This window comes from Mya arenaria, chromosome 5 (assembly GCF_026914265.1).
Source record: "Mya arenaria isolate MELC-2E11 chromosome 5, ASM2691426v1".
NCBI classification, from domain to species: Eukaryota; Metazoa; Mollusca; class Bivalvia; order Myida; family Myidae; genus Mya; species Mya arenaria.
In genome coordinates this window covers 75,685,977-75,713,959 of record NC_069126.1, presented here as the reverse complement: position 1 = coordinate 75,713,959, position 27,983 = coordinate 75,685,977, and the positions used below count along the sequence as shown (strand labels likewise).

At 34.1% G+C, this 27,983-nt stretch overlaps 1 protein-coding gene across 5 annotated transcripts; it reads right to left on the bottom strand.

Moving 5' to 3' along the window:
* Positions 1–1,055: 1,055 nt before the first annotated feature.
* On the bottom strand, positions 1,056–26,951 carry LOC128234224 (programmed cell death 6-interacting protein-like). 5 transcript variants are annotated; one of them, XR_008260905.1, is made up of 21 exons: positions 26,742–26,951; positions 22,185–22,239; positions 21,891–21,960; positions 21,276–21,403; positions 20,580–20,733; positions 19,802–19,908; positions 19,323–19,439; positions 18,694–18,916; positions 18,025–18,148; positions 16,693–16,870; positions 15,793–16,014; positions 15,029–15,185; positions 12,692–12,840; positions 12,261–12,395; positions 11,361–11,532; positions 10,155–10,244; positions 7,434–7,484; positions 5,278–5,307; positions 3,943–4,056; positions 3,007–3,595; positions 1,056–2,969 (listed from the first exon to the last, which is right to left on the bottom strand). XR_008260905.1 is itself a non-coding variant. In XM_052948316.1 (20 exons), the coding sequence occupies exons 1-20, from the start codon at positions 26,942–26,944 to the stop codon at positions 3,441–3,443; spliced, it is 2,634 nt and encodes an 877-aa protein (XP_052804276.1). In that variant the 5' UTR covers positions 26,945–26,951; the 3' UTR covers positions 1,056–3,440. The 5 variants fall into 5 exon arrangements, 4 of the variants coding, with proteins under 4 accessions (XP_052804276.1, XP_052804277.1, XP_052804278.1 ...); XM_052948316.1 differs by having other exon boundaries at positions 1,056–3,595; XM_052948317.1 differs by lacking the exon at positions 5,278–5,307 and having other exon boundaries at positions 1,056–3,595.
* Between the last annotated feature and the right edge of the window lie 1,032 nt (positions 26,952–27,983).

Genomic DNA, 27,983 nt, shown 5'->3' with positions numbered 1-27,983 from the left:
TCCTTGCCTACACATTGATCAAGTATCCTCAATTTTGAATCTCTGTATGTAATGTTCCTTGCCTACACATTGATCAAGTATCCTCAATTTTGAATCTCTGTATGTTATGTTCCTTGCGTACATATTGATCAAGTATCCTCAACTTTGAATCTCTGTATGTAATGTTCCTTGCCTACACATTGATCAAGTATCCTCAATTATTTTGAATCTCTGTATGTAATGTTCCTTGCCTACACATTGATCAAGTATCCTCAACTTTGAATCTCTGTATGTAATGCTCCTTGCCTACACATTGATCAAGTATCCTCAATTTTGAATCTCTGTATGTTATGTTCCTTGCCTAAACATTGATCAAGTATCCTCAACTTTGAATCTCTGTATGTTATGTTCCTTGCCTACACATTGATCAAGTATCCTCAATTTTGAATCTCTGTATGTAATGTTCCTTACCTACGCATATGATATGATTGTCGTCTAAAACATACACAGTAAAATATTAAATTAACGATGTAGGGTGAGAGTCGGCTTGTGGTATAGGTGTCCGCCCCTACCCAAGAGGTTGAGGGTTCAATCCTCACCAGGGGTATTTTTTCACTGCCTCTTGAAATGGACACCAGAACTGGTTACTACCCAGGAAATGGACTCGGAGAGTGATTCTATAAGCTAAAAAAACAATGAGGTTTGACCGTGGCTGACCATTGACAGCACTGATAAGTACTGCATCACCAACAACTCCAGCCCAGTTTTCTATTTTCAAGAACGATTATGTATGGAAATAACTGTTTGACATTTGCTATATACCAGGTATCAACTAAAGTGGTGAAAAGACCCCAGCCACCAATCCAAGCACAATTTTCCTATTTTCAAAAAACAATTTTTTCATTACATGTATTCTATTGTATGAAAATAACTGTTTTACAGAGCTATATACCAGGTATCAGGTATCATCCTATTGATCTAAGCCGTGAAAAGGCGATTGGCTTTAATTCATGGGTTGTGATAGTATAAGTCAATACAATTTTTCATTTCAGACAATTATATTGCAAAAAGATACCTAAAGAATATGTGCACTTTATTTAACAATTAAAAGACTTTCACAATACAAAATAATCATTGGTTACATATGACTACATAATCATTCATCAGTCGTATAATAACAAACACATTTTCAATTGTTTCACTTGAATGCATAAATGAGAAATAAAACAAAGAAAAAATACATTTAAGTAACAATTAGGAATAGCTTAATATTTATTATAAGGAATATGAACAAACTGGACAGCAAGGTATTTGTTAATATTACATTTCTTAAGTGACCATGATGTTTTTCCATACATATATTTAAATCAAACACAATTAATCTTTAATTTTCCTAAAATGGGATCAACAAAAATAAATTTGATATGAATAGTTAAAGAACTATGTTTTTTGTCTGGTCTAACTAATGCACTCTAAATGCAAGAAACGCTTAATAACCTTCAAGATGACAGTTTGATTAATGATATTAAATAACTCACAAACCGTCACACGTAAACGTGCAAAACAAAGAAGTGCAGTGTACAGCGCATGCACTGATTACATCATTTAACAAACATTTAACAAACAACAATGTATTTGGTTCAATACAAATACTTTACATCCCTCTATGCACTTAGTTATCATAAACAGCATTCTTTAAACAGAATGTAAGATATCCACATGAATTCCGTCATGAATTCGGCTCTTGACTCTCAAGGGGAAGATGCAAGAAAATAAATAGTTCCTGTTGCTCAAGAACCTACAACATTGCATTATCATTTCTGAATGTGTCTTTTTATTGTGTATTTTAAGAAGTCTAATTTAAACACTAGATATTCTACTTTTTTTTTACTCCGCTCTTCTCTATATACTGGGATATCATCTTGCAAAATTGTAAGAAAAAGAGGAAACCAGTACAAAATTATACCTAAATTTTATCAAATTATAAATGAAAATTCAATTTTTGTATAGATAAGATAAAAGGCAACAATTTCAATGAAGAGTTTTACAGTGACAGTGTATTTCACATAGCTAAATTTAACTTAACATCAAATTCTCAACACAAGTTTTGGGACATACTACAACTTTGGGGTAAACAACCAAGACTTAAGGGACAGTTATTCAAATACTTGTTCAGATCCCCATGAGGTCAAACTGTTAACTCACCAATAGCCGATGACATAATTACAAACAATACCATACTACAGGTGAAATGCTCGAAACATTGTTAAAGTCAACAATGTTGTTAATGTCCTCGTTGTTAACTTTCAAATCTGTACTACAGGTTATCAACAACTGATTCAGCTGTCCTTGTTCAACTAAAATATGAGCACATCATTTAAAGTACACCTTTGAAAGTTAACAACAATGAAGCTTGTTAACTTTAATAAAGTTCTGAACAATCAGCCCATTATTTCATGTATAATAGGTCATAGATAGAAAATAAACTAACAACACAGCATGGACGGTGTTCATTCAAACATTTCAAGTACCATAACATCATCGCGGATTTTCATTATGCATGATTTTATGAGAATATATTTCATAAATTATATGTTTCATATAGCAAGTCTCTGCTATTTTTTCGCATACAAAGTATATAATTATGAAAGCCGCATGAAAGAAATTTACAGTCTTAAAAGCAATATACGTTGTACAATTTCAACCAGTTTGCCTCTGGTTATAACTGTTGAGAGTTTGTATAATAAATAAGTAAAAAAAACAATTTTGCAGTTTAATGACTCAGCGCCAGATGGGTTTAACTCTATATACAGCCCTCAATCACTGTTCAAAACTTAAATTACTGATGACTACCAAGACATATCATTGCACTTAAACTAACATGAACGCGTCAATAACTATTTAAATACATAATTTCCATTCTTATATGTAAGACATTGTGAGGGTATGTTCCAAATCAAGGTACTGTTTTCATACATGAAGTTGAAGAACTACAGGTCAAACCAAACATGCATAAAATGGCGCAACCAACAAAGATGATGATAAAACACTTGATCATGATTGACTGATAATGGATCAGGTAATTGTAGTAAGTGAAAAGTTCATGTATATTATGGTTAAGAAAACAAACACACACTTTGTTCTTGTAAGTAATGCATTACCATTCATACTAGGTTTGTTCTAAAACTTGTGTATCATGAATAATTATTGAATTTTCTGTAGATTTTGTTTAGTTGATTTCATTTATAACTTACAGGGAACAAAAAATTCAAGGATGGAAACAATCCTGATATCTTTAGCCGAGCAAATTGAAATATTGTAGAAAATCACTAAATCAAAGAGTTGCTGATACAGCTTTTATCTTTTTCAAAGAGATTTGCACACACAAAATCACAGGATGAAAAACACTGCCTGACTATACACTGTCAATCCTTATCACAGAAACCCACGCCCTATAGCGCTCATCGCCACTGTGGTGGTTGCTGGGGGTAACCGGGGGCGGTGGGATAGGGATATCCCTGGTTGGGGTATGGAGGGGCAGGGTAGCCCTGTTGAGAGGGTGGGGGACCTCCCTGTGTAGGATATGGGGGCTGGTTTCCTGGTGCTGGGGGGTAAGCTGCAAAATAAAACATTGTTTTAAAATAATTTGAATGCACTACAAAATTTGAACAAACTTCAGCTTGCAATTTCTCACCAAACTTTAACTTAAAACATATGCATAATTTTTTAACAACAATTGCGAACAACAGTTTTTAACTTCAAACCTATGGTGCTCATTGACAATATCATGAGCCGTAGAATCCCCTGAGGAATCCCCTAACATGCTTATTAACCTCGCTTTAATTATGATGGTTCTTAAATATCATCTCTTGACAATGATTTTTGATCCCAGTTTAAAAATCCAAATTCTACGAGACTTTTTTAAAATATTCATTCAAATGTAGAGATATGACTACTATTCACCTTGGTGTTGAGGGTATCCGCCCATGTACGGGTTATAGGAGCTGTAGCCGGATGGCATGGGAGGCATCGTCTGACTGTAACTGTACGCCGGCTGGCCCCAGCCCTGGCCTCCACCTGGGAATAATGGCAGAGTTATTAGTGTGTTACCCATAGCACATATATATGTTAACATATATACACAAACATGATATGGTAGGTATGGTTAACATTGTACACCAGTTTGCCCAATCACTGACCTGAATCTGGGGTTAATTGGATAGAGAAGATGAGACTAGAATTTTTATGGATAAATAAAACTTACACTCTACTAAAGGTACTTGTTACATCCATGTTGTGTTGTTTTTTTCTTAAGAATTTGGCCAAAATTTTACAAGGGGAGGCATATTTTTATTTAACCTCAGCCCTGGACTACTTGTACACTGACTGAAGATTAGACTGTACAAGTAATTTTCATTCGGTCCAAGGGAGATAACCATAAATATAGTAGCATGCGTAGGTGGGAGGGTCTAGAAACTGAAATATGACTGTACATGAAAACACAAATATCTATACCCATTACACCATTACTTTCTGTATAACTACCATCAGTAATCATGCAGAATGAAATTTGAACCTTATTATAGCTTCTGCATGGTTAATAGTGAGTTATGACAGTCATTAATGTTCCAGCTTACCTAAGCCTTAATAAAATAACCATGGATACTTAATACTATCTTATGTATCTGATATCATGAATCACACGAGACCAATGATTTAACTTTCAATTAAAAGTTATAGCAATTTTGCTTATTTATTGTACAATCTCTCATTTTCAAGTACTTCCTTAAGGGGATAAGATACGTATACATCTGATATATAGATTAAGTGTTTTAAACTGGTTGTTGTGTAAAAATACTGAAGTGCATATATGTACATATAATACGTGCAACTATCATTGGATAATGAGGGAACGGGTTAGCCGATACTTATGTATAGTATGCATAACCATCATTGGATAATAAACAAATTAACTATCAAATAGGAAATATAATGAAAGACAGTTGATCTGTTGGGTTGTATCATGAGACCACAGGTCGAGCGTGATGTATTGTTATGTAGACAGTGAGTCAATTGATGATAAGAAACAGATAAAAACGTGAATACCCTTGCATGTTTTACACACCATTAGAATTATTTGAAATGAAACTGCTGGATAAATGTAATTTATAAGATAATAATAATACACGGACAAGAAAATGCCTACAAATAGAAAATGTCAATAATGTACAGAATTTGAATGTATAAATATGCAAGGAAGGAAAACAAAAATTGCTTGTGACTAAAATAGAAACAAACCATGTCTAGATGAGGAAGTGGTAGCAGAGTCTGAAACCACCATTTTTATACACATAATGATCGTATGTCATTGAACAAGATTGAAATCATTTGATCACTCTTAGTGGATGCCTAGAATGTATGCTAGCCTTTTTTAGTTATTTGCCTGTCATTCAGAAGAATTACGTCATATATATATATATATAAAAATTATGGCAGTTGCAGCAGTTGTGGAAATAAACAAGAGCCCACAAGCCAGCAAGCCCACAAGCCCAGAAGCCACAATGTTCACAAAGCCAGCACTCAGATAAAATCCTGGATTTTAAATAGAAGAGCTTGTTAAAAATATTGATGCCAAGAAACACTTGTCAGAATTTGGACGTGTTTCTGCAAAATGACTGTAAGTCTATATTGTCATTAACACATGGGTACCAAGTTTCATGTTAATCTCTGTACATCTTTTATCAGTTACAGCCAATGGGCCAATGTTCTAAATTCTAGTATGATAATACCAACATCCAAGGCCTGGAACCATACCTAATTTTTTTGGGTAAAATACAACAACACAAAAAACATAACAAAATGTTGAGCTACAATAATGATCCTTCAACATAAATGCTATGTGTATGTTAGGACTGTAATTGTGTTCATGCAGCTTTTGGGTGACCTTTTAGTGTGACCTTGCACTTTAAAGGCTCTCAAAAAGCTGAACGAGTTGTTTCAAAATCTAAGCAAAACGGAATATTAGTCCGGATACAAAGTTTGTAATGATATGAAATAATGCAGGATTTCTGAGGTTTGATTCTTATATTGTAACCTTAACCTTAAGGCTAGAGATCTGTAGATGACAGATTTTTAATTAGTCCACAGTATTTTTAATTAGTCTACAGTACTTTTAATTTGTCCACAGTTACAGTATTTTTAATAGTATACACTATTTTTTAATTGTGAGAAATGTAAATGAGTAATAAAAATATGAATAAACACTACCATATCGATCCAACAATGGAATCTCTGAAAAGATTCCTTCTTTTCACTTTGCTTTGCAATATGGCAATTTTGCAAAAATATTCATTTATTGATATTTCTTTTACATTTTACAAGAAAAAAAGATGCAGCAAATAGCTCAAACTAATCTCTTTATATTGCAGCTATACTTGGCAAACTCAATATTCTTTCATGAACTAAACTGCCTGCAATGTTTTCATGGATCATGATAACAGATGTAAAATCCCCATCATGAAAATCTAGTTTCAGGAAAAAAAAATGTAGTAAAAGCTGCACTCTCACAGATTTACTGTTTCGCCCCAAAAAATAATTTTTTGTCTGCATTCGAAGACAAAAAATAAAAAAAAGTTGTCAAAACAGTAAAACTGCTAGAATGCCCCTTTAAGTGACCTTGACAGCAACCTGTTTGAAATTGTTTACAAAGCAATGTATATTCATTTCAAGGTAATTCTTTCTTCCTTTAAAGCAAATGTCCAGCAAAAAACAAAAAAAAGCGGTCAAAATAAATCCTGAATTTTAACATCCCTGGCAATAAACCCTTATATAAAATAATAAAACTCAGAATAATGATTTTTTAAAAATACAAGGCAGTAACAATACTAGCGGCAGAAATAATGCAAAAAGTGTAACATATTTTTTTCTGGATCATGTTACAAGGATACAATTAATAACAGCTTCCTATTTCTGATTTCTGATACCTCGAACGCCAATTATTTGAACAACTTGTCATTTATAACATTTATTCACACATATTAGAAAGCTATGGTAATTTTAATTAAGAAATATTGCATCAAGTTACACCATAGTAACTGTCACTCAGTATACAGTGTGGTCCAAGCCTCAGGCATTGGTTCAACTATGATTATAGGTGTGCCATGATTATAGGTGTGCCTGTAACTAATACTACTTCAGTTTGCAGTGTCAAATAAATTTCATAAGTCCAATCCCATGTGACCTACTTTACACAAATTAAAATTAATTTAGTAAAATGTGTAAAATAGTTTTGTCAGATAAGATGTGTTCATGAATGTATACTAGCACCAAAACAGGTCCATATAAAGCAGGAGTGTCCCCATATATGGCTTTACAAACTTTGGTGTTTAATCTATATTTTTTACATAGAATTTACTGAACACAAATTATGAATGTAAAAATGTTTTGTTGCATACCATAGTTCTGTGCATTTGGTTGAGAGCTGCTACTGGGGGCTGATGGAGCACCTGAAAATGGATAAGTCCATGTAATAAATAATGGATATATGGCTGTAATATGGAACAATCCTAGTCATAAATAATAGAAATATGCCTGAAATATGGAATAGTCCATGTTATAAATAATAAATATATACCTGAAATATGCATTATCAGCAACCCTGGTACTTAACATTAGTACCGTGGGAAAATGGACTATCAATAATTATCTTGTTTTCATGAATATTGATGGGGTAGGGAAGAAAGTTATCTTCCAATGAAATCACATCACAAAGTTTAATACTCATCAACTTATCAGATCAACTTTGATGTCATAGAGATTGTCTTTTTACTTAATATGGAAAAGAACACTATATGATTTCATTGGCCGAGATTCCAATGAGGTCCCATTCTGCACCAATGAAACTGCCTCATTAATTATTCATGACTACAAGGTTTTCCTAGCAAATGTCCACAGTACTCAATGAAGCAGTACCAGGGTAATCCGACAATGGAAAAATAGAACCAATCACAAGATATCAGTAGGTGTTTTGCATTTAACAAGAAATTATTACTGTATAATGTTTTGCCAGAAATACTGAATAGTCCACATGAAAAGTCGTTTTTTCTTGGAAATAGAACATTTTCTTGCTAGAAAATGTTCTAAGTGTAAAATTAATTTAAATTTCACAAAACGTTTACAACACTTAGATTAAAGCTTGAACAACTTAAATCAACAATTAAACACAAATTTTAAAATCTAGCAATTTATTTATCAGGATTGGCTGGAGACCAAGTCATAAACTATAAATGGTATTAAGGAAGGTCTGGTGAAGAATAAGAAATAAACTTAAAAGACATGTCTGCTATATGAATATATATGTTTTTCTCCTGGGGATTATGTGGCTTAAGTCATAAATAATGAAGATATGTGGAATTAAAGCATGGAATTATTCCAAGGGAAGAAAATGTTTGTACTGGGAAATGGAAGAGGGTTCGACAACAATTACACAGGAATGTAGTTAAACAGCAAGAAATCTGCTATCATGTCATTTAAACATTGTGTGACGAGCATGTGTCTGACACAGTATCAAAGTTTCATTATGTATGTTACGTAAATATATAAACTAATTGGGTTAAAAACAGTAACTTTTTCTGCCAACTAAATGCTATGTCAAATGATAAAAAAAGACATCTACACTACATCACAATTAACATTTACAGAAGTATTCTCAGGAGACCTCATAAAACCTGCATCTATCATGTGTATGGTATCTACAAAATGTCAAATATGGGATTTTTGGATGCCTGGTAATCCCATATTGAAGTCAGACAATTTGTAAAGTTATTAAACAGATAATATAACAGTGAATTTACGTTTGAACATTTGTTGTTTCGGCTAATGTTTCGTACAAAAAGCAAATGCTCAAGCATTCAGCTTCAAAAAACTGTTTAAAACATCGGATCCCCATTTCCATAAAAAAGTTAGTTGTTTTAATTTAAGAAATCTTTAATCAAACATATGCAATCTTTTTTTTAAGATTAAATCATTTTTTAACATAATTTAGTAAAATTACTGGTTCAAAGGGTGAGGTTTGTCAGTTTTGATCAAAGGGAAGTAACTTCAATTGATTTTAAAAGTAGTTCTTAATGTCAATATTTTCACCCCCTAGTTAGTTAGAACTGATAATACTCCACTTTCACCGAAAAGCATGAAAGGAATGAACAGTATAAACTTACGGTATAATATACTTTTTTCCATAATTTGTTTTTCATATTAGTAATCAGCAAGCAGTTACCTTTCCATTGCAACCAAAAACATCACCAGGCATTGAAACTGAACATGAATGTTAATGGAACTAAATGGAACTGTTAGTGTGATGGCTTATTTGTGCGTTGAACACCTTAAGTGCAATATGGATGAGGCTTCGAATAAGTTGCGGTGCCTGTCAAACCCAATGTCTGCTGCTGTTTTCATTTGACCAGTCGCCAGTTGTTAATCAAATGGTCCAATCGAATCAATTAAAGGATCATAATTACTTTTAAATTGACAACAGCGTGCTATGGACTGCATTATCTAATGGATTAGGTGGAACTCCGCTGCCAGCAAATTAATATAATAATTGCCTTGGTGACTGGTCAATTACCATACAATCAACAAACTAGTCTCAGACCCACCTGGATACAAAGAAGGTAAACTTGCTGTTGGAGGTTGTGATTGAGATGGTGCTTACTAGAGCTTTGTGGAAGGTTAAGAAATCTTGTTGTGGTCAGGCAGGGGTTCTAATCACTCAATATAAGTGATGCAAGCTACATCATCGTTTCAGCTCACAAGTTTATAAACAAAACCTTTTTTACCTGCTTACCTGAATGGAGAAGGCACACAGACCATATGTTGTTGAGACGGAGCGTATGAGATGTTTGTCTGAGGTGGTCAATCAGTGAAATCCCATCTTGCAATGTCAGTGTGAGAGCAATAAAATATTTTTATCATCTTATGTTTAAAACAGAAATCCATAACTTACCTGGATATGAATATCATCTGGCACACAAGTTGTTGGTGGTTGTAACAGAGAGGATGATAAACTGGTGGTGGTAAACTGGAAGTGGTTTGGAGTCATATCCTGTCTTGTTAAGTTGGTGTTAGGAAACTAGACCATCCCCGAATGAACAAAGATGCAAAGAAAGATCGTCACTTACCGGGATAAGATGGCACACTAGATTGTGGTGGTTGTGACGGAGCGGATGAGAAAGTTGGTGGTGGTGGTCGAGCGGGTGGCTCCTGTCTCGCTGTAAACAACACTTCCACATAATAACACAAACAACAAAAGGGAAATAGTTCAACAAGATGAGCTGGCTTCACAAACTGGGTCTCAATTGAACTTCCCTGGAATCTGGCCCCATTATCACAAAAATACTTGAATCTTGTTTGAAATGAGAACATTATTCCTCATTTTCTATCATAAGGAGATATAGGTTAAGATAAATATTCCTACACCTTTGTTGTGAAACCGACCCCATGTGCAAACCTACACCATTTGTGCTTCAAAAAGGCAAGGTGTAAGAAAGCTATTGAAAAAGTCTTCCTATGAAAAGAGTATTTTTGTTTTACTAAACTATTAAATCAGCATAAAGTTGTTTAGTTTGGCAAAACAACCAAAAGTGTTCATTTCAGTGTTGATGTGAACATCTCTATACTAGCCAGCTAACACACGTTGACCACTGTAAAACAATACTTAATAAAACCAATGAAATACTAAATGAAACTTTGCAATTGCTTTCATCAGAAGCTTTCTAAATGATTAAAACAGATCCGTCCAGGGATCCGAGTGCTAGAGACATGAGCATTAACACTTAGAATGTGTTGAACGCAGGCTAAGATTAAAGATGAGTAAACTACATGAAAATACAGTGTAATGAGCCCTGTCTTACTGAATTTATATATTGAGGTCTACAGTGCGACAAGTAATCAAACAAAACAATGTGTATTCTAAAGCCAATCCAAAAGCACAATAGTTAAGGTGTACACATGTGTTACAAAACCAACCAATGATTATATAGAAAACGGAGCTTAATATTTGAACAAACGAAAATAGAATACAAGGTATATAACTTTTATCATCTTATTGTTTATTGATTGTGATCACTTTATAACTAGCAATCAATTTTTACTTTGTACAAATTACAGTAATGTGAACATCGGTTGTGAACAAAATATTCATTTCATAATTACTTTATAATAAGTTATATATGAAAAATGAGGAAATAATGTAAAAAGTTAATGGAAGTAAATACAGTTATTCATTAAATTTCCTAATGATTCTACAATGATTATAAGGAGAGTATGAAAATAATTCATAAACTATATACAACACACCAAACCTAAAACACCACCAGGGCACTTACTGGACGCAGGTTGCTGGTACGTTGGTGCAGCAGGCGGTGGACCAGACGGTTGACGGGCAATCGTCTTCTGAAGGTCGGACATCAATTCCTCCTTCTCCGTCTTCCGTGCAAAACAGAAGTCTCCAATCTTGTTCTGCAGCTTCAGCAGTAGTGGGGTCAGGTCGTTGTAAAACTGTTAAAAAAAAAGAAAAAAGTAATGCAAATATTTTAAGTGAATTGCTATTTCCAGATATCAATTGAAACAGAAGCAGCAACTTCACTAGCTGAGGTGACATATCATTATGAATTTGAGCCATAGGCATTTAATAATGTTCAGGGCTATTATTCCATTTAAACTACAAATCCAAAGAAGGTACTTTCAAACACACACACCATTAAAACCCAACACTATAAAATGTCTTTATTTTGTCTTCCTGGGGTTGTATGTTAAAATGTAATATCTCTAACAATATCCTTCTATATTTGTGGTATTCACTGGGTTTTGCACACCACAAAATGCATTGGCCCCGAAGTTCAAAGCTACCATCTTGAAGTTATTCACATTTTTTTTTAAATACTGTCAACTTCAAAATATACTGTCAACTTCAAAATATACTGTCAACTTCAAAATATACTGTCAACTTAAAAAACTTATTATTGCCAAAAAACAACAAAGTTAGCCAAATATCCAGAGATAAGTTACGCTACCTTTACGCTTTACAATCCATCTTATGTGCTGTAAAGCTGCAATGATTCTTATGTACTATGGACTTATTAAATTGATTAGTAAACATTTAAATCCTCGGTCATATATTTATTCCCTCCTCCATGTTTCTCTTGAGTTCCATATCGGCATCAAAACACTTCCCTATCAGGTAATGGGTCTTACCACCCATTTCACACTAAAAACCTCCACCTTACCTTTGTTCCTTCCTCTAGGTTACCCTTCAGCCCCATAAAGCCATCATATCCAGCTGCTAGGTCTTTCAACATGGCTTCTCTTTGAGCCGCAGACTGGTTTGATGCGTTAGACTGGGTAAACTGGGTGTTTGTGTTCTGTAACAAGAAGACACAGAATTCAGACAGAGCTAAAAGATGCATGAGAACCGTGAAGGAAATATATTTAACTGTCAGACTAACAATGCAATGATTCAAGTGTCAGAATAGTTTTCAGATCACAGTGAATTTCTGGATGCTCTACACTTAAAGATCTGTCTGACACTAACAGATAATGAGAGGCTTGACTTAATTTAATTTTAATAACTTTTTAATGCAAAAGTTCATATTCTGAAACATTACAACAAATGTGTTAAAAATTCCCCTAATCATAATGCTATTCCTGTCAGCGTTACCTGTATCCTCGCCATGAGCATTTCCTGTCTCTGGCATGAGTCGACCACCTGTTGCCTGAGAGGCCCATATACTCGATCTAACTCTTCTGATGACAGGGCCTCCTCATTTACCAGACCATCAGCTGATAGAGCTGCCATAAACTTGCCGGCTGCAACATAAGATAAACATAGTAAATAATCAAAAACATGCAGAACATAGCTTTAATATTGAAGCCAGCATCTTTGGTTCCTTCAGCAACAACTTTCAAGTTTTACCAGCTTAAAATGAATGCTAAATTTATAAGTAAAACTATTATTGATGCTTCCTTGAGTTGATATACCCATTTGACATGCCAACACCTCATACACATTATGTTACAGGACTTCTTATTCAGTTAGTGTAACAGAACATTTTTTAAGAGCAAGAGGTGTTGTAGGACACCACGCTGGACTTTATGTTGCTTTGTTTTAGAAACTTAAAAGGAATGTTAATGCAATATGTGCCTTTCAAACCAATCGAATAAATAAAGTAAAAACAAGAGCTGTCACAGAGACAGCGCACTCGACTTTTCGGCCGCTTTTCAGTGTAAGTATTGAAAAGTTTTGGCGAAACATGCATGGATCACTGTTAAGATAAGATTTCAATGCAATACATGATGTATTTGCTGTCAGAGATATTAACATAAATGTGGTTACATGCAAAACCTTAACCAAGGGGTGGCACCGACGCCGACGCCAGGGTGAGTAGTATAGCTTTCCTTATTCTTCGAATAGTCAAGCTAAAAATATTGAGTCATCATAGGCCATAATTTGTATTAAGTTTAATATGTAGTTAACTGTTAAGTAACCTAAATGTGTTATGGCCATGAACAACTGTTAACGCTAGGAAGTACATTAAATGATCGGTAGTTGAGATCTGTGTTAAAATCCAAAGTTGCCTTAAACTTTAACAAAATTTTAACTTCAAGTCGATCAAGGGCCCAAATTTTTATTACCCAGTAGGCGATAACATGGATTTTGTAGCCTAATTGAATAATGACATTTGTGTGAAGTATGACTAAAATCACATGAAGAGTAAAGAAGTTATCAGTGAAAATCCTAACTTTAACAAAACACAATGGACCATTATACAATTATTTGTACAGTGAAACTGCGTTCCCTCGAACAAGCGGTCGCTCGAGAACCGGCGTTCCCTCGAGGTCGGAGCTTGGTCCCGAACTTTTTTCCTTCTATTTTCATATAAAATATACCCACGCTGCCTCGAAACCTAATTATGTTGAGCAGTCGAGCAATATCCTCGGTCCCAAGTACACAAATCGTGCACAAAACCTTATGGCTCCCTCGAGGACATAATTTCACTTTTTCCCGAACGCGTGTTCCAAAATAAACAAACATTTGCTAGGTGTTAAAATTTTCGCAAGTTGTAAAAATTGCAATGACAGTTGAAAGGCAATTTGATAAGGTGTGAAAAACCGTTTTTCATTGTTAACGCATGACCGATATTAGTTGATATGGGCATTTGAGATGATAATTATGAGAAGTTACTGATAAGAAGTTAATTGTGAGAAATTTAAATGAGTAATAAAAATATGAATAAAACACTACCATATCAATTCAACATCGGATTGAACAGTTTCGCAAAACCGACATCTTGTCACAAGATGCGCCAATCAACAATCCTTGATTTTGCGAAACTTAAAACTGACTAATGCCACAATATGTACGGTGATACAAATGTTGCTTGTTACGAAAATGTGCTTTTTTGTTAAAATAGACATTTCTATTTATTCATTTATTGTTTTTTCTTTTGCGTTTTACATTTAGTTAAAGACAAACCTTGAACATATTAGCGATTTCCACAACGCAACACATAATCGGTGTCTTGATAAACAATCTGTTTGACGACTTCAAACTTAAAATACACTGAAAGATATTTCATATCAAACTGGAAAATTGAAAATCGGGTCGTTCGAAACATCGGTTCCCTCGAGGTTTTGGTTCGGTCCCTGGCGACCTCGAGCGATCGCAGTTTTACTGTATAAAGGATGATATGGTGTATGTTTTCTAATTAAGTGATGGTCCTGAACAACTGTGTGAAGTATTAAGTGAATTGAAAGAAGGGTATTGTAGTTAAAAGAAAAACACCAACTTGCCCTAAACCGAAAACCAGACCAACGCCAGGGAGAGTAATAGAGCTCTCCTTATTCTTCAAAGTAGTAAAGCTAATAATTCTAAATGGACCCTCCACTGTGAAACTTGGGTTTCCTGACCTCACTCTAGAGGAATCTTGATTGTCTGTAACCTTCTCATTCCCTTTAAGTTGCATAACATATCACATTTCTACAAAGTTGGACTCACCCATGTCAAACTTGGCTTCTCGTAGTTCACTCTCAATGACTTCCCTCTCAGCTTTTATGGACTCAACCTCCTCCATCATTTTCCTGAGCTCCTTTGCAGCTGGATTGCTGGCCGAACTTCCACCCCCTCCACTGGGCAAGGCTTTCTCTATTTCGTGCTAAAATACAAATGGGCTGTCATAAATGTGTCAGACGAAAATAAAATAGGCTGTCATAAATATGTCAGATTATAATGCTTAAAACAAAAGATATTTAGACGATGATGATTTTTCCAGAGATCAATTACTACAAGACTATTTTTGAGGCTGGCCCTCACGATTTGGCACAGAATTCTCTATTTCCTGCTGGAATAAATAAGGGAATGGAAGTTATGGGTAGATTATTTGATACACAATATTTTCTGCTGCTTCTTGGCTGCAGTGATGCTAGTTGTACTTCCATTGCCAAAGTTTGGCAGAGCATTTCTATCCTGTGCTGAAATATGGGACTTTCTAGATTTATGTCCATGAAACAAGTCCAGATAAAAAGTGTCATGGGTGAAGGCTTATTTTAGTGGTCTATTGGTCAGACCTAATTGCTAATAACATTCTGAGTAGAGTTTCATGAAATTGTTTCAATCAAGTTTTTCTTAAAGTTTTCATTTAATCTGAATTCTTTGACAACAATTGTTGCACTTTTCTTACCAGACTATAAGTTTGGGTTCATTGGCAAGTACCAAAATTATACATCAAAACCCACCCAGTTCATGTATAAAACACAGCTTACTGTAGGTTTAGACAGTAGGGCTATGGCATTTCTGTGGTTCCCGTACTTGTCCTGTACAATCTTGTCAGCATTGATGGCTGTATCAAGGATGTTCTTGTACTTCCCACTCTCTTCTCTCATTGGTTTTGTAAGCTGGGCACTTGGTGTGCGTGTCCATCTCTCTTTGAACTGATCCTTTAATTGTTTGTCAGATTTCTCCTCCTCATCCAGCATTCTGATACACTGGAAAAAAGTCATTATGAAGTAAATACATGTTCATATCACATTACGGAGATATTTGAAACCATGACAACAAAAGCAAGGTTATGGACAAACTCTGACAAATAAAACATAACTTATCAGGAGTGAGGTATCAATCAGTCACATGAATTTATTTCTATGGAAAGAAAATAATGATGTTTGCAATAACTTTCTTTAGACACAGAATAAGCATAGTCTTGTATATTGGTCAAAATAAGCACAAGCTTGTAAGCCATTCTGAAAGAAAATGATGCCAAGTACTAGTGTCAAAATTCATGCTTGTTGATTCTGATGACTATATGTACAATGACTTTCATTACAACAAACCTCGGATAATGTCAGGCAGTCACATGGCATACAATTATTATCAATCCAGCAGTCCTCATATCTTGTTTGGCAGTCTTATGGTTTACAAAAAAATTCCTTTGATCCCCAAACTGTTAATTACTTCTACTGTATTAAATAACAAGAATCGAACCTGGTACACTTAACAATGATTGTGGACAGAGTCATGGGCCATGCTACATATGTGTTCAAGGTTTTGTGTTGGTATCTTTTTTATATCGCAAGGGTTAGAGATATCGCAAAACAGCGTAAACACTGATAACAGCAAGACTATTAAATTACCTCGTTTTTTTTTCTTAAAGAAATGTCCCATACCTCGTCCAGTATTTCCCTGTTCCTAGTCAGTAGCTCTGGCAGATCAGACATGAGTCTCTCCAAGTACTGCATACCTCCCATGTCTCGGATCTGCTGGGCCTTGTCCAGGACCGACTGGGGCACCTTGTCCCCTCCCGCATCCTCCAGGGCCGCGGGCAGGTTGAGAGAGGTCAGGACACTGAAACAAATATGCATGTATCATGAGTCTTTCTGCAAACAGCATATTCGGAAAATGTACTTGCATTTATGAAAGACTCATCATTGATTGATATCATTTGGCCAATTCCATACTTGAAAATCAGTCCATTTAACTTACTTCAGTGTCACATCAATTCAATTTTTCACTTAACTTGATAACCATGCAGCATTTTGTGACAACATGAATGTAGCTGCCACAGTTTGTCAAGTTTATGGCCCTTCTGTACATAACAATGCAGATTTCATTAGGAAATCAGTTGAGCAATAGGATTGTCCCCAAAGCCATGTTTATGTCCTAACACCGTTAGAATTCACATGTCTGCATTTTGGAATAGTAATGGTTTGGGATTGAATAGTGGACTGTATTTTGGCTCCAAAATAATCAGAAGATACACACCAAAAACTGTAGCTGAATATGATATGCCATTAACTGAAATTAGAGTATGACCATGACCATGACTTTTACACTGACTGTCCCATTAGTACAAGACTCAGAAGGGCATTACAATTTCCCAGAATGAAAAGGCCATTGATGTCATTATTAGGGTATAAATGCAGTTGGGGTGGTCAAAGTGTGTAAAGTGCGTACTTTGACCAGCCCAATTGCGTTCATATCCATGATAATGACACCAATCTTGCAACTCATTACTTATATTTACACCAATAGTTTATTATTACATTCAAGAATTGTTAAAAATTGTTTTATTTAATTTAAGAAAACCTTAGAGTAATCCTTTCTCACCCCTTCTGTAAATAGAACAACCTGCCTTAACCCGGTAACAGTTTATCAAATGACATCACAATAACGCGTGGGAAAGATCAACCACTTGAAATCACTTTTAAACGTAAAATTGAAACACTAATGACAACTATACATTTAACATATCATAAATCAACACTTACTTAAATGTTGATTTATTTTTTTAGGAAACTTCTGACACAATACAAAAAATAAAAAGATCAACAATTTTCATGAATATTATTATGTGATGATTCGCGATCTGAACATATCCGAATATGTTGCGTTTATCATATAATAACCGAAATTGCCGAAAGGCAGTTCTTTAAGGAATGGAAGTTGAGGTGTAAATATTTGCTGATAAGCCCTGACTACATCAACAACAAAACTGTTACCTGTTCATAAGATTGGTCTGTTCCTGTAGCCTGCCAATCTCCATGCTGGTGACCTGGGACCTGCGACCCTCAAACACATTCACGGCATCATACACAGGAATGGGCACAATCTTTTCAAACAGGTCTGCAAATGTAGGGGTATGTTGTTTGAATTTATAATCAAAGTTTAGAACATAACTGAGTAATAGTCCAAATTTCTTGATAACTTTTTAAGTCTAACAAACTTAAGTATCCTATTTCAAATAGCTAAATTATATATTTAAATTTAATTTTGAGAAATAAAGAAAAGTTTTTTATATTATCATACACAATAATAAAATTTAATATTTAAAGACTAAAAGAAGTTAATATTATGCAAATGATTGAGCTTGATCCTGTTATAGGGAACTGAAGTTTCGAGAAAATGGGGCCCTATGTATTTTATACTTGTGTAAGTTAAAAAAATCAACATGTTTTGACTATTTATTCTTTTATATATCTTAATCTAGACTTTAAAACAAATCAAAGCTCTAATTTATTCTACAAATGTAAGAGTGTAGTCTAGTGGCAAAATTTTGATATAATTTTTTTTGTGATAACAATTTAATTTATATTTTATGTAATGACACCTACTAAAATTGACAACACCAATTATATTCAAATCACAAAATTACCCCCTGAAATACCCACCAACAAAGCTAGAGGAGAACTTTGATGGCACTGGCAAAGGTTTAGAAACAGCAGCCCTTCCTAGCCCAGGTAATGTCTTAACATCAGGAATGATGTCGTGGTAGATAAAATCATTGTCTTTCTGGGCAGCGTCTAGTTCACGTTGTATCTTGGCCTGCTCGTTCTTGAAATTGAAGTTCATCCCCCCTCGTGTGACAGCTGCTGCCATCAGTTCCTTTGCATGCTGTAGTAAAAAAAATCTCAATAATCCAAAGGCCTTTCTGATGGACTATTTTTACTTAATTTGGCACAGTAATAAATACAATATTCTCCAATGCAAGGGACAAAGCTGCTGCTCCTCCTATACCATGAAACCAACAAATCATATCCTAACCGTTGTATCATAAATGATATGATTCATTGTTTACAACATGTTTCACTCCATGTCATGTTGTAATATTACATCCTTTATAAACTTATGGTTGGGTTGCTGAATGATGGACAATATTGAAAAGTAAATAGACACAATACTCTTTAATTGTACAGACTAGTTTCAGTTTTCTAGTTTATTACAGGTACAACATTTTACTCTCCAAAATATACACAACACTTTTAAATTAATTTGTATCTAAGATATGGAATTTCGTTACCCTAAGCCTGGAAATCTGTTCACCGTAACTTTTAGCCTTCTGAGCCACCACTCCCTGGTAGAACTCAGCCATCGCATGGAAGGCTGCTTGCTTTGTAGCAACAACCGGCAACCAGTCCTTCAGAAAGTAGTAATGTGTTGTTAGAATTTGACGAAGCCATAATAACATAGATCATGTATTTAATAATCTTGTGATATCTATACTTCAACTTTTGTCAAAGTTTTTTGATTCCTACTATTTTGACCCAATAAAGGAGCTATTTGAGTGTAGCTTGATATTTTTTAGCACCGCCTGCCAACATGCAATCATAATGGGTGACAAAACAAATGTGAAAAATAAAATTACACTACAATTGACTTGTTGTTTGAGTTTGATGAAAGATTGTGAAAGGTTTCTCGGAGAGAGTTAACCATTGAAAAACGCTGATTTTGTTGGCATTTTTGACTGGGGTTGCTACACAGTGAATACACCAAACATACCCTTGGCCAGAGTTCTTTCAGTGAAGGGAGCTGCATGAGTTTCATGGCATCAGCATACAGTTCCTGAGCTTGGAACGCTATCTTTACCACCATTGCCTCCTTCATGCCTGTAATATTGAAGAAAAAAATGATGATAGCTAGCATTCAAGGGATAAGACTAGAACATGCTGTGAATTCAAGAAAGGTTATGAGTTTCTGACTTTCATGGCATTAGCATGCTAGGCCTAGGTTAAGATAACCAAATAACCATTGCCATTTCACAACTGGCCATTAACTTTGGTGGTCATAATCTACATCAGTAAAAGTCATCCTTGTGCTATACAATAAACAATGTCTTAAAAGTTTATTTAACTTCTCTACAATTAAACTATTTAGACTTTCATAACATTCTGACAGCAAACTCCACAACCTCTACATTTTAACTGAAGTATGGAAGTTTATGCTGAACTCCAAGCACGTTCCACTATTGTCCAACTTAAAGATACTTTAAATATGAATTAAGTTGTTACTATACATTTGTGTAACTTGTGAACTTCACAAAATTGTATTTACAGAAATCATTTTACTTCAAGACTTATAGGAAGTGCGGCCACAAAGTAACATTGAGTCCCAACTTTTGATATTCTGAACTTACAAGCCTTCTCTTTTTTCTCCAAAGTTTTTGTACTTCCAAGGACTCAATTTTGGAATCTTTTGCACCTTTTTAGGGAGTAATATACCTCCAAACGTCCTTTAAAGGAAGCCCTGTATACCCCCACTCTCCTCCGCATTCACTCACCCATTACGGCCTTCCTGTATATGGCCTCCTGTCCCTGGGCCAACATGAGGGCAGCGAGGGCATTTAGCGTGTCGGGGGCGAAGTCTGGGGTGGGATCCTGGGTACAGATGGACAGGGACGAGTCCTTCAGCTGACCAAATATACCTGCCGCTTGCTGGAATTAAATGACAGTGTCTGTTTACCAAAAGTATATATCATATACATACACTGGTCATTAAAGAAGTAAATCATTTAAAACAGAAATAGAGGGAAAGTGGTAAAGGTATACGCCTTTCACCCAGGAAGTTGTAGGTTTGATCCCCAGCAGGGGTACTTTCTAATGGCCCCTAAAACCCCCAACAAAAACTGGATTCTACACAGGAAACAGAATCGAGATTGATTGGCACAACAATCGAGACAATAATAACAAATAAAAAAAATAATAAAATAGACAAGTATAAGCTATTAAAACAGAAATTTGACAATCTTAACTTTATTAGTAACACAAACTTAAACTCCTTATATGTCTTGACATCATTCTGATATGTTTATAATCCAGATTTTTGAAAGGGAAAAACCAAGCCTTGAACTAAAATCATTCTGTCCGATTTAACATGTCCTCATTTCATACCTGGAAGAACTGATGTTTCCAACCTTTCACCATGTCTCACCTGGAAGAACCTGGCCGATGTTTTCAGTCTTGTCAACATAACATACCTGGAAGTATTTGGCCGATGTTTTCAGCCCTTCATCACTTTCATGGTTCTGGACCTCCCCAATCTGGGACATGAGTGCCGCGATGTTAAACAGCACACACACCTTCTCATAGGCCCCGGAGGCAATTGCTAAAATGAATCACAACATTTTTAGTGAGAAATCTTTGCTGAGAAAAGTATCCATTTTTTTGTCCTCAAGAAAATGCATGAAAAGTAGTTACATAAATGTTATTTACACAAATATTTCAAATCACCATGTTTTTTAACCAAATGTGTTCAGCCTCATTCCCAATGCTTAAACACATACTTTTCCTCAGAAATGAAAATAAAATTTCCAATTTCAGTTTTGACAATAAATAAATAAAACCCTGATGTTTGAAGTTCTCTCGCAACCAACATTTTGTAGTCCTGTTCATCCTCAATTGCTAAAATTACCTTTTTCAAGGCACGTGAACTTTACCGACCAAGGTACATGTCCTTCTTTTTAGTATTTTGTACATTTACTTTCAGTTTGTACTTAAAAAATACTTATATGAGATTAAAAACTCTTTTTCTAGACATTATTTTTATAAGCTAAAGACTGGGATGAAACTGGTAATGTATTAATACTACTCACACAACGTATTTTTGCCAGCAAAGAAAGAGTCCTTGTCAAACGCATCCCTCCACTTAAACTGTATTCTAATCTGAAATGTAAATAAAAAGTTGAGTATCAATGTATGCAAGATAACTCCAATCAATAATGAAAAACAAAACAGACACAGATAATGATAAAGATGTCTGGTGGTAATACTTGAATGCTGATGCGTTAATTACTGGTTAATATTTACAGTATTGTATAAAATCAATGAAACATGCATTACCAGACAAAGTAATTAATTTTTATGTTAATATTATTGTAAGTTTGTACCTGGTTTTCTGATACAGGAAGTTTGTTTTCAATGGCAGTCAGCTGGTCATAATACCTGTATAATAAAGGTATATTGATGTTTCTATCCCAAAAATTTTCAAATTGTTTTAATAAGAAGACCATGTCAAAAATATAGCAAATACAGTATAAAGTAAATATAACAATGCAGTGTTTTTCGCTTCCTAGTATGGGTCTGAAAAGGGGACCTGTTTACAATTCAAACCATCAGAGCTTTCATTGTAAATTATAAGTGCAACCAAAGCGTTTATTAGTGACTTCAAGTGTGGGAAGCATAATGAAATTACAACCTGCACAAAAAAAATTAACCAGACATGAACAGAAGTTACCATTCTTAATAAGGATAAAATGACAGCCTATTCACCTTTGTAGTAATATGAAGTACTATGTGGCATATAACCTTTAAATGATTTTAATAGTGGACAATTTAAATACTTCATATATATATATATAATTTTATTATGATATATGGCCTCCGGCCCAATCATTTACATATACATATATATATAAATCAATACAACAGGTATGACAGGTCATGAAAATTATGCAATTCAATATTCATTATTCATAACGTAATATAGATATTATAGATTGGTTCTATTTTACAAACATATCAGTGTAAGTACATAGACATATTTAACAATGTGCATCATTTCTTATAATTCAACACATATGAAGGTAATATTGATATACTATGCGTAAAATGGCAAGAAGTTTTATCAATCTCATATGCTGATATAACATTCAATTCATGATTAATACACTATGCACAATGACATAAATATATGCCTATACATAATAATCATGGAAATAATTATTTCGTAGTTTAAAAGCATGGTATACAAACATAGCAGTATTTCTTATAATTAGCTCATTTCTACTTGACATCAAATTATAAAATCTTTGCAATGTTGGAAACTCATGATACATGCTAGATATGTATTTAACACGTAATTTAGAATAAAGGGGGCACACAAGAAGGAAATGAAATTCATCCTCGACAATACATTCACAATATGGACAATATCTATAGTCTCTATCTATATCATAATGCCTCCCCTTTTCAATCATAAGATTGTGACAAGAACTTCTAAATCTTGCATAGCAGATTCTGACCTTTACAATATCAATAACATGTACATATAATGCAACTTCAAAGGTATCTTTGTAATTTGCAAAATGAAATAACTTGCTATTCGAGAATATCCTTTCTCTCCAATTTTGCATATATTGGTCTTTTAGCCTTTGAACATATTGATGCAAGAAAACTTTCTCATTTGCAACAGATTGGCATTCCCATATATATCCAAAACCATTTATATACAAATGTTTTCTAACATGTGTCACCCATGATTCAATGCCCAAGTTATCATAATACAAAAGCATATTATAGCATTTCCTAACATATCTGTCATTATTTAAATTCAGGATTCTAATCCAATATTTCAAACATCTTTTGGCAGACATAATAAACATAGGAAATCTCCCAAGATCAGCTAATATAGCATCATTGCAAGCACTGGGTGGGACTTTTAAATATCTTTTACAAGCAGTAACATGTACAGATTCAATACATTGCATATGTTTTAGTCCCCACAGCTCTGATCCATATAATAGAATAGGTCTTATTTTAGTATCAAATATTTTATAGTACATCGAGTAAGGCACATAACACAAATTCTGCAGAGAAACATAGATATGATTTAGTACACGTCTTGCCTTAAGGGCAACAGATTCTGACATTTTATACATTGACAATCTACTTGTAAAATAAACACCAACATACGTAAAACCATTTACAACTTCTATACATCTGCTATTGTACACCCATTTCTCACTTCTGGCGATTCTACCACCATCTTTAAAAACAACAACTTTTGATTTATCAATATTAACAGTTAGCTTCATTTCTAGACAATATTTATGCAGTAAATTCATTTGCTTTTGTAACCCACTTATCGTATCCGACAGTAGAGCTATGTCATCAGCAAACATCAATAAGAATATCTCTGTATAATCTGGAAAAAGTTGAATACCTCTGACATCATTATTAGACATAAATACAGATAACTCATTTATGAACATACAGAATAAAACAGGACTAAGACTGCAACCCTGACGTAGACCAACAGGGCATGTGAATACATCTGAACATCCTTCATCCGTTTTAACATAAGCTTTAACAGAAGAATATATAGCATTAATAGCATTGTACAAATTTCCCTTTACACCATTCTGGCTAATAACATCATACAATTTTTGTCTAATAACTGAATCAAATGCCTTTTGAAAATCAATAAAGGCGACATACAAAGGTTTCTTTCGGACATATAGTTGTTTACTTATTAAAGATAACATAGTAAATGCATTGTCAATTGTACTATAATTGGTTCTAAACCCTGCTTGTGACTCACATAATTTACTGTACATATCAACATAAAATGTCAGACGTGCAGTTAAAATTGATATATATATTTTACTCAACACATCAATGAGTGCAATACCTCGAAAGTTATTAGTATTGTACTTATCTCCCTTAACAGGAATAATAATTGTTTCTGTCCATGCTGTTGGGAATGTACCCGTAGTGAATATTCTATTAAAAAGATTAACAATAAATAGAAGCAGCGGTTTAATACCATATATTAAATGTCTTGGCTTCAAATTTCCACCAACTGCCTTATCAGCCTTAAGATGTTTCACACTTTCTATTATTTCAATGTCAGTAATAGGGGAATTAAAAATAGAGTCTGTAATATCGTCAACACTGTCATCTGGTTGGCGTTCTCCCATCGGTTCTGCGTTGCTGCTCGAGTCGGTAGAAGAAAATAACTGTTTGAAATGTTCATACCATATATCTAAGGAAATATTAGAACTGTCAACATAGCAATTGTTAGATAATTTCTTAATTTCACCCCAAAACAATTTAGAGTTATTAATATTCTGCTGCAATTTCTTGGTGTAATTCCTCTCATACTGATATCGTTTTCGCCTACATAGTAGCTTATAAGCTTTTTTCTTATTGGTATATTCTACGAGACTAATTTGGCTTTTATTAAGTCTAAAAGCGCGTAGGAACTTTCTAGTTGTTTTCTTAGCTTTGTGACATTCATTGTCAAACCAGGATTTTGTTGATTGTTTTGATTTAACTGATTTTAAAAATCAAAAAAAATTTCATATATGACCACAGGTTAATCATTAATACAGATTTGAAGCATCAATGTACATAAATTTAATCATTACAATACTAAATAAACATTGAAGATATTGTGTATTTAAAAAAATAATATTACAATATATACATAAGAACATTCTCTGAATCTCAGCAAAGGTTAAAATAAGGTGGTTGTATGTAATTGGCTGGAGTATCTTAACAGTGCAACTTATGTCGCCCTCTTTTGGATTATTCTAATGGGAAATGATTATATGTTATACAACTATGGGTTTTGAAAAGAAAATTGCATTACCCGGTAGATTGAAAAGGACTTAAAACAAATAAAGGTAAATAACTGACAAAAAATGCACCCAAATACCTCTAAGGACTAGACCATGTATCTGAGCATTAACAGTAACCATTGATAGAAGCCTCATTTCTAGCTCTTTCATTTCTTGAATGTTTTAAAAATCCAACTTATTTTCAAGCGTCAAAAGACCCCGGCCTCTTTCACAAAAATGAGAGAAAAACACTGTAATGCATTCAGTGTCATAAATCATTTGCCTTGACATTTTTTTTCAATAGTAAATGAGTATGAAAAGGATTTTGATGACTTTAGAAATGCATTACTTCATTAAAATAGCCTCTATAAGTCATTTCAGGGTAACTGGGTTAACTGAACCAGAATGAACTTCAAATTGAGAGGAGGGTTAGTTGACAGTGTATGGGGTTTGAGGCTTATGATTCAATCCAAAGATTGGACAAAAAGTATTTCTATCACATTAACATTGTCAGTTGTAAACAGGTCATGCCTATGTAAGAAGATATTAGGGTAGAAAGGAAATCAGTGGTCATTTAACCTGATTAAGGAAGTTTCTAGGGACAGTCCCAAAATACTAACAAGGAGAACTGAAGTGTCAGTTACATAACACTTTTAACAGCCTCATTTAATGGCTAGCTCTAAAGACATGTATTGGAGTGCGTCCTTCCTACCTAGAGGTCTTAGGAAGTTAGGTCTCACTTACGAAAATAACATAAGTAGAAATTACTAGAATCAATATGCGAAGATAAGAAAAAATATTAAGAGTGAGATAACTTGGAATCACTGAACGTTTGCTACGTTAATGAATGATGTTCTGGATATACTGAATGCTGAATGTACCTTAACTATGACTCATACTCAAATGAATATTGGGAAATGTTTAATAGCAGGAAATAATCTACTTCTTCAAAACATTCAGTAAAATACAACATATAAAAATGTTCAATGTAGCAGATTTATAAAACGGAAAACAAAAATTTGCAAATGACGAAAATGTATCATTTGACATCGAATGTCACTACTTCAAAATGTAAACAAATTATGCCCCACCCACTATTTTTACCTGTACAAAACTTCCAGCGCCGATTCGTGTTTGTCAACTGATTTTGTTATTGTCAAGTTTCTCAGTTTGCTGAATTCACTGATCGCTGTGTTGTAATCATCTGGGTTTGCTGAGCTAAAAGTGTTCTGAATAAAGCTTCGGAATGGCTTTACAACATCAACTTCATATGTTTGTTTTAGCGGAACTGCTAAGAATGTCGCCATCTTGAAAATGAGAAGTCACATGGTATAATTTCTATTTATAGAAAAATGTGACGTCAATAATTATTCAACTGCGCGTGGATTTGTATAATACGCAGCAGACAACAATGTTTAATGTATTCGGTCTGTCGTAGTTATTTCCCTTCAATTGAACATAATATTTATATGTAACATGTTCATTATGTAGCCCTGAAAACGCCCGGTTGGAGGGTCAAACTAACGATTCAAGAAACAATAGCACGGCGCTCTAACCAACTGAGTTAACCGGGAGGCAATATGTATACAGCTACTTATCACAGTATCTTTCCCGCTCATGGGCGTCTGACAGGAAAGTGTGTCTTTTTTCGTTCGATGTTTTTAGAATGTTAATGTTATACTTAGATTATATTATCTTTTAAGCTTTTATTTGGAGACCATTGAACACATTGAAATGAGAATGGTTTTTCTGAGAAGTATTCTTTTAATCGTTAATTTGTCATATTTCTACCCGTGACTATCCGATTGCTCCTGGGTATATTCAAAAGCGTAAAATACATCTTCAATTCCACTTTCCATTTAAGAATAAGATATGTACATTTTGGTCCCTGTTCACTTTTATAGGGAAAACCTGGGAAAACTAATATTTTAAAGAAATCTTTCATAGTTCTGTCATAAATGATGCATTTACAAGATATACAGGCATACAATAATCTTTATTTAAAACCGGGCATATGATTACAAGAAACATTAGCTCAATGAGCTCTTTTCCGACATGAATATCAAACATACATAACATAACAATGAACTCGAAAATAAAAGCATATAGTTTCAAAAATATTTACAAAAGCCATCTTTAATATGCATGCATACAATTACAAAACAATATGATGTATTAGAGCACTGATAACATCAACTAGTTTTCTCGGCTATACGACCAGTCCACACGCGCACGGTTCCTCTAGATGACACCACTATATAGTGGTTCGTTCTGTCAAGTGAATAAATTAAGGATAATAATAGCATACATTTTAAACAGCAACAGCAGCATTATGTGCATTGAATA

Coding starts and splice junctions, on each gene's coding strand:
- LOC128234224 (XM_052948316.1), bottom strand. CDS start 26,944: ATGGCGACATTCTTAGCAGTTCCGCTAAAACAAACATATGAAGTTGAT. Junction 12,396..12,691: donor TGCTCATGGCGAGGATACAG/GTAACGCTGACA, acceptor TTCTTGTTACAG/AACACAAACACCCAGTTTAC. Junction 3,596..3,942: donor CGGATACCCTCAACACCAAG/GTGAATAGTAGT, acceptor TTTATTTTGCAG/CTTACCCCCCAGCACCAGGA.